Here is an 11716-nt window from a genome sequence, read left to right on the forward strand (position 1 = left end):
CCGGCACTGTGTGTGTGGATTATTAAAAACTAGCAGTTTCCACCTAAACTTTAACGTCGGCGCGCCTTCGAACTTGTGCGCATCCATGCTGCGCAGCATTTCGGGTTTCTGCGAAACAAACCCAAAGGAAAGCCGGGAATAAAAACGCTTCTTTTATCATTTTATTGACCGAGTTTCTTGCGGAGAACAAACAAACAGAGCGAGTAGGAAGTTTGCTGCGAGGCTTTGAAAAGTGCTGCACTGAACAAGCTGTTCCGCACGATTTGAAAATAATCTGCGTGTCAGTGTCATCTTTCTTATGCAAAGCAGCTGTCTTTGAAGGCGGATCTTTTGGCAGGTTAGACCGGGACGGAGACTCTGACCAGCTCAGACGAGCACAGCCACCAAACGCATCGAGCGCCTGACACGGGGAGGAGCGTAAATCCTGCGTTTCTTGGAAAACACTTTACATTATCCCGGAGGATTTTTCTTTCTATCTCACTTATTTAATTTAGAGTGCTTCGCACAAAGGGCTGGAACAGCTTTTATTATTATTATTATTATTATTATTATTATTATTATTATTATTATTATTATTATTATTATTATTATCTTTTTTTTTTCTTTTTTGGGGGGGGGGGAGTTGTTTCTCACGGACCGAAATCGCACTGCAGCAGGCGCGGAGGAGCACCTAAATGCCGATAAAGTGTCAGGAAGCGTGGAAGCGGACCGAACCGAAAGGAAACTAAAAAAAAAAAGGCGCATGGGGAAATTTCATGCACGGTGTCAGAGAGAAGTAACGAGGAGGCTACTTCAGCCGCCAAAGTGAACGTTTTGGGGAGAGCATGGACCTGACAGCGCGCTCGCAGCCAGGAAACACCGTCTTTCCATCGCGGGATTTCTATTTTCATTCAACTCTGCAACTCTGAGCTGAGGAGAGGATGATGTTGCAGTGGATAGTTAAGTAAGTTTCTCTACGCAGCACCTGCTCTGTTTCGGTTCAGACTTTTTTTGAGAGAGAGAGAGAGAGAGAGAGAAACTTGTGTTTTCCTGGTTGCATTGAACAGTTGACTGCATTTTTCTTCAAACTGAGGAGGGGGAATGTGTTCAGCTGTGATCCCGGTGCCTCTGCTGCTGCTGCTGCTGCTGTGGAGCAGGGGCAGCTCCTCCATCAGCTCTATCGATCCTGACTGGTCAGGAGAGGGAAGATGCCAGCACATCAACATCCCTATGTGCAAGGACATTGGCTACAATATGACTCGCATGCCAAACCTCATGGGTCATGATGATCAGAAAGAGGCTGCGCTGAAGCTGCAGGAGTTCGCAACGCTCATCCAGTTCGGATGCCACAGTCACCTCAAATTCTTCCTTTGTTCGCTACATGCTCCCATGTGCACAGAGCAGGTGTCCAACCCCATCCCAGCGTGCAGGGTCATGTGCGAGCAGGTCAAGCTGAAGTGCTCCCCGATCCTGGAGAGGTTTAATTTCCCCTGGCCCGACTCTTTGGACTGTTCGCGCCTTCCGACCAAAAATGACCCAAACAACCTCTGCATGGAGGCACCCAACAACGGATCGGACGAGCCCCCCAAAGTGTCCCACACTCAGCCTCCAGATTTTAGGCCGCAGCAGCCTCTGAGTGGGCAGGACCTGCACCTTAAGGACAGCGGTAGCAAGCAGATGTGCAATCCCGGCAAGTTCCACTTTGTGGAAAAAAGCCAGTCTTGTGCCCCAAAGTGCTGCCCCAAAGTGGATGTTTACTGGAGTCAGGGAGACAAGCAGTTCTCCCTGGTGTGGATGGCCATCTGGTCCATCCTCTGTTTTGTCTCCAGTGCCTTTACCGTTCTTACTTTCCTCATCGACCCGCAGAGGTTCAAGTACCCCGAGAGGCCGATCATCTTCCTCTCCATGTCCTACTGTGTTTACTCCGTGGGCTACCTCATTCGGCTTTTTGTGGGAGCTGACAGAATAGCCTGTGACAGAGACAATGGCGTGCAGTATATAATTCAGGAGGGCCTGGAGAGCACCGGCTGCACCATAGTGTTCCTCATCCTGTATTATTTTGGCATGGCCAGTTCCCTCTGGTGGGTTATCCTGACTCTAACTTGGTTCCTCGCTGCCGGGAAGAAGTGGGGCCACGAGGCCATCGAGGCCAACAGCAGCTACTTCCACCTGGCGGCGTGGGCCATCCCGGCCATAAAGACCATCATGATACTGGTGATGAGGAAGGTGGCCGGCGACGAACTGACGGGCGTTTGCTACGTGGGCAGCATGGACGTCAAAGCTCTCACGGGGTTTGTGCTCATTCCTCTTTCCTGCTACCTCATCATCGGTACATCGTTCCTGCTCTCCGGCTTCGTGGCCCTCTTCCACATCAGGAAGATCATGAAAACCGAGGGGGAGAACACGGATAAGCTCGAGAAGCTGATGGTGCGCATCGGCATCTTCTCCGTCCTCTACACCGTCCCCGCCACCTGCGTCATCGCCTGCTACTTCTACGAGAGACTCAACATGGACTACTGGCGCATCCTCGCGGAGGAGCAGAAGTGCGTGGACAGGAGCGGGCCGGAGTCGGACGAGTGCATCATGAAGGCCTCGATCCCCGCCGTGGAAATCTTCATGGTGAAGGTCTTCATGCTGCTGGTGGTGGGCATCACGAGCGGTATGTGGATCTGGACCTCGAAGACGCTGCAGTCGTGGCAGAACGTGTTCAGCAGGAAGCTGAAGAAGAGGACGAGGAGGAAGGCGGCCAGCGTCTTCACCAGCAGCAGGCCTTACATCAAGCCTCATCCGTCCCTCAAAGGACAGAACACCAAGTACGAGCCTACGCGGCAGCCCCCGACATGCGTGTGAAGCGAGCCCAAACAGACTTTTAAAACCCTAAAAGCAAGACTGATCCAGAGAGCCATTAAAAGCACAGAGGTTCATGTTTTATTTATGCCTCAAGCATTGAGAACATACATGTTCTTTGTTTTTTTGGGGGGTGGAGGGGTTGTATTTTCTGCAGTGTCACCCAACAAGAGCAGCCTTTGTTTGAAAAGAAATCTGCTACTCCTTCATTCACTTGTTCATTTGAGGAACTTGGAATAACAAAAAAAAAAAATCCTATTATTTCCTGGACAAAAAGAGTGGAGTAAACCATTTGGATGTGCCACGGCGTTACTTGAATAATGTGCAATAGATGTTTTCCTTTCTGGCTAAACGACACTTGTACTGTTGGTGACAGATTACAGACAATGTTAGGGCCCCAGTACACAATGGAGGCAAATGGTCAGAGAGATGAGTGCTGTTTCCAGGCTTTTTTCATGGAAATTCAGCCTGTTTTCATATATGTTTGAACTGGACTGAAAGCAGCTGTTGAAAGGCGCTCGAGATCCTTATGAAACGCCCATTGTGAGGCGAATCCTCGCCATAAATTAATCAAGCACTCGATATTGAAATGATATTTGTCCACTGTGTTCTTCTTCTGTTGTTGTTCTTTTTTTCATTTCTTTGCTGTTTTATAGTGCAAAGGAGTGTTTGTATATGTTTCTAAAAAAAAAAAAAAAAGCTGATATTTTATAGAAAAGTTAATAATAAAAAAAGAACTAGTTTTCATTGTTTTTTCAAAGCTGGAATCTCTATTTGAGTGAGTGTCTGTTGATCAGATGGCCACTAAAAGCTCACTGCTTTAATTGGAGTTATGCTTCTGCCACTCAAAAATATTTTAATACTTTGCTTAAAAGATTACCTTTATCTTTTTTTTAAAGAAATAATAAAAGGAATAACCATAAACATAGCTAATGAGGGCTTCCAAAAATCTATTTTGGCTATCTGGTAAATGTTCCAAATGTACGCTGGCTTTCTGAAACAGAAATGGCAGTTCGGAGCTGAATATCTCGCCTCACTTTGTAGAAAATAGGACATTGTTGCGAAATGAGCTGCAGGCAAAGAGTGGCATCTCCATTCTTGTTGTCGAGTGTTTGAAAAAGAAACTGCTGTACTTTTGTACTCATTCAATTTTGGCCTTATCCAAAGGGGAAAAAAAATCTAAAAGAGAAAAAAAAAAGAAGAGAAGGCCGAGTGCGGCCTTACTTTGTTCTCTGCGTGAGACAGATGGTTTAATTTCTCCATCGTATTTTAATATCACACAACATAATGGCAAAACAAAAGAAAGCCTTTATTCCAACGAAATCTGGATCATCCTCCTGTCAGGATAAGTGGCATTCCTTTAGATGTTGAAAATTATTTATTAATCCTTAACAACATGGATGACTGTTACAAAGGTGTTTCCCATTGTCTGGATCACATTTTTCATTCATTATGAGATTTATGGGCGTCTTTTTGGGGGGGGGGTTCTATTTTCTTATTGGATCAGCACAAAATACAGTTTCAATTTAAATCTTGTTTCTTTCTCTTAAACCTTTGTTTCTCTTTTATCGACTCATCCGCATCTGTAAAGCGATGAAACAATTTTCCTGATGTCACTCAAGACCGGATTAGAGTGTCCGAAGTTGGAGGAACACTTTAAAGCTGAATGTGTCGTTTCTTATCAGTGTTTGTGACATCTTAAAAGGAATCGAGCATTGTTTTAAAAGCAGCTATTTTAATTATCCACAGGGATTAAATAAACTAAATAAGTTGATGTTGGCATCGTCACACTGATTCACATGCTGAGGGGCCACAAGTCTGGTCTTGAACGCACGTAACGGCAATTGTCTCCGTGGTCCTGTCGGAAAAGCATGGAGGCTTCATTCATATGTCAGCTTTTCTTTATTTTTTTTGTACATGAGGTTTAAAAATATGCAGGGACACTGAGCGTTTGTCAGAAGGTAGGACTCGTTTTGGGTTTTTGATGTCCGAACGACCTTTTCTTGAAGACGAAGAAAGAAAAAAAAAGAGGGTTTTCTCTGGTTTGTTAACCTTTCTGAGGAGTAGTGTTCCTCCGTCCCCGAGGGCATTCAAGTTCCAGCGTCAACCCGACCAGTTTCAACAGTCAAAAAGCGCATGACTCACAACCTCTATGAGGCTGAATCAAAGTCAGCCAGTGTCTATTGATACTCTGAGCAGCAGAAAAGGTGTGAGCGTTCCTCAGAGCCTCAACAGAGGCCACCTGGATAAGAGCCCCCGAGGTGTCTGCGAGGCTGTAAATTTAAATGATAGTTACCACCCCTCTCCAGGACTTCACTTCTCTTCTTGTCCGCTCTTCAAAGGAGGGAGGGAGAAAAAAAGTCTGCTCAGAGCAAGGGCATAGCACTTTTTTTATTTTTTTTTTCAGCTTAATTCACTCTCAGCTGTGCTTGGGCTTTTAGAAGTAGAAATGTTGATTCGTTAACCCGACGTTATCGAGATGGGAGTGTTTTTCAGTGGGTTGGTATGAATTTTCTTTTTAAAAAAGAAAAAAGGTTCAAGCTGGGCTTCTTCCAGGGACGTATCAAATAAGATGTTACCTTAGGAGGAATGAGGGGAATCCCAGTTCAACCTGTACATAAATTACGTACCCATGATTTATATCAGTCATCTGCAGCATGTCAATTCACCTCTCTCTTTTTACCAAACTAAAGAGAAAATGGCAGCTAAATGGTGTGTAAAGTGAAATATTCTGAATGAAAGAGATTTGTTTGTAACATGTGTTGCTAATCATTATTTGATAACTGAAGACAATGTTTTCAGCTTTTCACCAGTGACACGCCTTTGCAGAACAGTCATTTCTTGAGAGAAAGTCCTACAGAAACATAATCCGTCCCTTGCTTCCATAATAATAATAAATGACTTGAATTCTGTGGTTCTCACTTTTTTTTTTCTTTTTATGACAAGTACCACAACAGTACATGTCAGAGCCAGCCCAATATTTTAAAAGCCCCTGAGCAGGCTTTCATTCAAGGGCACACTTCCAGACAAACTTGGTAGAGTTGGGGAGGAGGAGCAGGTTTTTATGTTCTTTTGTTCATGAGCAATCACAGTGGAAAAATGCTGAACAACTGTGAAACACTTACAGTGTAAATGAAACGTGAAACCAGCTCACACGTATTCACCAGAAATACTTAAATTAGCTTTAATATATGATGGCAAAATAAATGAATAATACAACAATAATACAAATCACATAGATAGGCAGCAGTTTACCTTTTGCCATTTTATGATAAAATTATTTTACAGCTCAAACAGGATAGATCTAGCCCAGTTTTCTTTTTCAAATATCACTTTCTTGAGAGACATTATATGATAAAAATTACTTTACAGTTCAAATGATACAGAGTTTGCTTATATGTCAGGTCAACTGTCCATTTTATAAAAATGTAATCATTTTGAAAGACTTTTCAAGTCTGACTTTTCCAATTTACGCTGGTATTATACAGAAACATGAAAAATATTCTTAGCCATTCACACTCCTACAATGGTTGAGAAAAATCAGTTTAATATGCACTAATTCTTTAACAAGAAGTTAATTTTTTATGCATTTTGATGTAACTTGTAAAATGTACAAGTAGATCCCTAAAATGACCTCAAAATCCAATATGGCTGCCTTGTATAATCAACCATTAGCCATAACTGCAGTGAAAAAATGTTTTGTTTGATGTTTGAATCTTACTTTCACACAAATAATAGTGCTATGCACCCTCAGTTAGTGAAAATGCTGAAAGTACAAAATTTATTGATTTGCAAATCAATACAAGCTTGTTTATTAGTTTGTATTGTCTGAGGTGTTAGTGAACACATCAGTGAGGAAATCCTACTGGCTTTCTAACTTTTCATTTGACTATTATTAATTGGAAACTACGTCATCCAAGTTTTGACTGCAAAGGTCAGTCTGACTCTTACCACCAGCACTTGTTCCTGGTTCTCTTTTTTTTTTATAATCTGCTTAAGTATATCATCCTTTTTCTATGTAACGACTCCTGTATTCCAAAGTTTCTTTCAAGGTAGCCAAAGTGCCGCTGGCAGCCATTGTTCCACAGATTTAGGGGCGTGGCTTTGACCTTTTGTTGTTTCAGTCGTTGTATGCAAGGATTTGCGGGGAACTTGTGTGGTTTTATGTCCCTTCTTGCGAGCCGTCATGAAGGCCTCCAATGGCAGTGGCATAAATCAAGCTACTGGGGACGACTGGCAACTTAGACGACCTCACTTTGATCTGACTCTGAGGCGACGCCCCGTGTCCTCATCCTCAGCTGCTCCTGCAGCACCTGTTTGCCAGTTGAGGCTTGTCTGGTTTGAAGGCAACGCTCAGCCTCTCAATGTCATACGCTCAAACGTGACACGTGTATACACGCTCAACGCACGCACAAAGGAATGCAGCTGGTCTTCCGGGACGGGCGGGTTTGCTCAAATGCTCCGGACCCTGATTGATTCAAAGGGCGGTTTTTGTGAAATGATGAGAGAAGAGACTGTCCAGGTCCATAAATACTGAGTATTGTGTGTGAGATGTGCTTCGCGCTTTGAATAGGCACTCAGAGTGTTGAATCTAGGGCAAAGAGCACAGTGTATGTGAGCAGTCTGCAACGAGACACACTAATAATAGCTCAAAGTCTCCAGCACATCAGTCTGATCTGGAGGTAATTGTTCCCAGTCACATGCTGAAGGTGAGAGTAATTACATAAAACCCTGGCAACAATATGCTCTCCCCTTTCTTTTTTAAATGCATAATGAACTGGCTCACAGGCCCTCTGCTGATCAAACAAGTGTTTCATAGTGGCTTTGGTTTGAAAGAAGCCTGAATAGGTTTATTTGCATGTGGAGGAGCGAGTGACTTTGAGGTGGAGATCAGGCAGATTAGTGTTAACTGACACAGACCTGTGCAAACAGACACTCCCCCTGAATGCAGGCGCTGCAGCGGCACTTCTTCTGAGGACCGGAGCACGGCGGCTCCCGCTCCTTTTCAGACATGTCTCTTTATGTGCAGCCTCCTCCTCTAGGCTTGATGTTCTTCGTGTTCGGTTTTGCCTCATTTGGCGTTTCGTAGGGTACTGATGAAGTGGAGAACAGTACGAGAGAGGGGATTTTTTTAGTTTTGTTTTTTTAATGATAATTAGGAAATAATAATAAAAAAAAATAAGACTTGGAAATTTTGACAAGTGAAACATCTTGTCTGATGAATGGCACTCAATTTGGCAAGTGCAACTTTTAAATCGGTTGTCTCAGCCTAAATTAAAAAATAAACGAATAAACATTGCTGTGCAAATGTATTTAAACAACATTTCACAACCAAAAGGTATTGCTTGAGTTAACATGAAATTGAAGTAATGAATGATTTCGATTTTTTTCTTTGAAATGATCCAATTCTCTGAATTATTTCTTTCTGGAGCCATCTTTCACTGCAATCACAACGTGAAGTGTTCTGGGTTATATCTCTAGCAGCTTTGCTCATTTAGAGATACAAATTTTCATACTTTTTTTGGCAAAAAATACTCAAGCACAGTTTGATTTTGCATCTGTGAATATCGACGTTTGAAATTCTGGGAAAGATTCTCGATAGGATGCTGCAGGTGTGGCCTTTGACTGGATAATGAACCACAGCCCAACTTGTAAGTTGAGAAGGTTTTTTTCAAGGATAGTCTTGCATTTAGCTCCATCCATCCTCCTATCAACTCTGACTAGCTTCCCCATTCCTTCTTAGGAAACACATACCCACAGCATGATGCAGCCACCACTGTGTATTCCAGTAGGGATAGCATGTGATATGCATTTGTAGTTTTCCTCCAAACATCATTTTCCATTTTCCCTGTCGGTGAAGAAGTGGAGTGAGTACTGTGGGGGGTTTCTTTTTATAAACAAATTAATATTTTTAAACTTTTATTCTGATAAGTGAACTTAACACAGCTTTAGTAATCATGTTCTTGCTCTCCAGGAAACGTGAATTTCGCACAAGATATCATATCTAAACAGAAAATATTACACACCATGGTTGCAAATATGTACAATTTCTTGTTTCTGATTCAAATAAGGTTGTCATACATAATAACTAATCTCCATGCCACTGATATATTTTATATAGAAGAGATATTACTCCTAAATTCTTATACTTGAGTGTATGTAAAAAATAAAACTTTAATGCTTCTCAGTAATGTTACAAAGGCAGAAACACGTCTGGAGCGGGGAAAGAAAGCACAGCGTGAGATTGTCCACATTTGTATATGTTTATGTTTCTGTGTGTGGGGTTTATAGGCAGCATAGGAGCTATAGAGAAATGAAAAAAAAAGGATGATGAAGAATCTGGCAGAGCTCATGAACGCCACTGAGAGAAAATGTCTGTGGTTCAAAGCCTCTTCTCGGCTAACTTAACAAAGGAAGATGGCACAGAGGGGGAGAACATCAATGGGAGCTACACAATCAGCTGTCACATAAACTGGGAGAAAACCTCCCAGCCTTTCTAGCTGACTCTATTGCATGGCATTTGACTATTTTTATAGTCAGTTAACTCCATTAAATGGACCTGGGGCAAAGCAAGATATGAGATGACACATTTGTAGATAAAACAAGTAGATGTATCAGAATGCATTAACTCTAAAAGAATTGCTGCGAATTTGCTCTATATTTTTTGGTTAGTATACATGAATTGTAATTATTCCAGTAGGGAGAGTAATATCAGAAGACACTTTAATGTCTGTACAGTGTCCGGTATTCATCCAACATACCATACAATAAAAACCATTTGGCCAGACTTTGATATTTAAACAAGTATGGAAGTTACATTCTTCATTTGCGTCAATCAAGAAAAGAACAAAATGTACAAGAAAAACATAGATTTGTTTAAGTGTAACTTAACAGAGAAAAGTAATCACATCCTTTGGCACTTGACACATTTTGCATCGTTAAAGTCACATCCAATAGACTGACAGAGAGAAGGGCATCATAGTGAAGTGTAAGGAAATCAATACATGCTTTCCAAAATGTATTTACAAGTAGTAATCTGAAAATGATGCGAGTATTGGTTTTGAGAGCTCACTGCTGTCCTCATGACAATTAAGGGGTAGTAAAAAAAATTGACAAAAAATGTCAGTGTCTGGGTGTGTAAAGGAGTGTTTTTAGAGACTCACACTTGTACCTACAGCAAAAGGTTGTTTCCACAAAGCATAGACTCACGGGGCTCAAGACAAATGTACGCCACACTTTTCAGGTTTTTGTCTGTCGCAATATTTTGAAAACCAAGTATTTCTTTCATGATATTGTACTACTTTATGTAGGTCTATTACATAAATTCCCAATGAAATTTGTGGTTCTTAAACAGCAAAATCTGAAAACATTTAAGTGCCTTAAACTCTTATTGAGGCCCTGCATCGCAAAGGGCATACAAAAGCACTTGATGACAAAGTAAAGCAGAGTTCAAATGAGCCTAGCTAATTAAATGTAGACTAATTTACTTATATTCCATTAACAGTAGCAACATGTTGAGTGTGTTTAAGTATTTTGACATTTCTGCTTATTAATCACGGTCTTGATTAAGAGATTAGAAGCAGTTTAGATCACAAGTAAACGGTTCAAAGCAAAGCACAAAGTAGCTTAACTCCACCATTTATCAGCTTGATGTTTGTGTTTTGCCACATTTTTGTGGCCAAATGTTATGCAGAGTATCGTTTTTTTTTTTTTTTTGGTCTCCCCCTTTGAGACATCAGCTTAATAAGAACAGGCACACACAACACATAACATGTGCTGGGCTACAGCTGTCCGGGACTATGTCTCGTTTTGCTCCCAGCTTGCTTTATGGAGTGACAGGGCTGGAAGCAATTTGCGGTAAGCGCCGAGGAACAGTTGGGGAGATTATAAACAACTCCATTGTTGGGCATTGCAACTGTATCTGATAGTACATGTGTTCCTTGGAGTAATCAGGCTATAGGCTGCTTGAAGAATCTGGATTTCCTGGACACTGGTGGCAGACGAGATTGTCTGGTCCTGATAAAAGTAATGGGAGTGGTGGCAGAAGCGACTAATCTGCCCAAGGAAGGGGTCAGGACCCACTTATCTGGGCTGAGTGGAAAATAACAGCCCACTTCAAGGGCCAATCTGTGAGTTGCAGTCGGAAAACTTGGTAGAAGAAAAGGAGAAAAAAAGCACTTTTGGCCAACCGCCGTTTTTGTTTACTGTGCCTCATTTCACACCAAAATTTGTCTTCTGAGCTTTTGACTCGAGACTGGAGGCTGCGGAGGGTTTGTTTGAATTTATAAGCTTGTCAAAACTTGAAAAACATACAATTGTATGTTCTTTCTTTCTTTTTTCTTTTTTTTTTTTTTTTTTTGCTATTATGGCTTAGGAAAGTTCCTTAAAGGGTTTGCTTCATTTTTCATGTCAGATTTTTTTTTTGTTTGTTAGTTTTAGAACAGATGTGGGAATGGCCAAATTAAAAAAAAAAAGAGGAAAAAAACATATATATTCTTACTCATAAAACAGCTGCAGTATCACAGGCCTGAGCCAAAGCCATCACAGGCTGCGGTGAAGATGGTTCCACAGTGGCATGTAAACAATGTGGCTTCATATTTGCAGCAGAACACCTGCAATAGCTTGTTTACGAACGCTTGCATTACAGTAATCCCATTAGCAACTGTATGAATCCATCCATCCATCCATTTTCTGTTCACCCTTGTCCCTAATGGGGTCGGGAGGGTTGCTGGTGCCCATCTCCAGCTAACGTTCCGGGCGAGAGGCGGGGTACACCCTGGACAGGTCGCCAGTCTGTCGCAGGGCAAACTGTATGAATATAAAGAGCTAAATTTAGCTTTGCATGGGATCATTGCTTAGGGTCAAGGCATTGAGCTGGGATAAAAAGATT

At 41.9% G+C, this 11716-nt stretch overlaps 1 protein-coding gene across 1 annotated transcript; it reads left to right on the forward strand.

Annotated features, from left to right (window-relative positions):
• Positions 1-346: 346 nt before the first annotated feature.
• On the forward strand, positions 347-5339 carry fzd10 (frizzled class receptor 10). The gene has a single exon (XM_028034034.1). The coding sequence runs from the start codon at positions 1081-1083 to the stop codon at positions 2827-2829; it is 1749 nt and encodes a 582-aa protein (XP_027889835.1). The 5' UTR covers positions 347-1080; the 3' UTR covers positions 2830-5339.
• The last annotated feature ends 6377 nt before the right edge of the window (positions 5340-11716 follow it).

This window comes from Xiphophorus couchianus, chromosome 12 (genome assembly GCF_001444195.1).
Source record: "Xiphophorus couchianus chromosome 12, X_couchianus-1.0, whole genome shotgun sequence".
NCBI classification, from domain to species: Eukaryota; Metazoa; Chordata; class Actinopteri; order Cyprinodontiformes; family Poeciliidae; genus Xiphophorus; species Xiphophorus couchianus.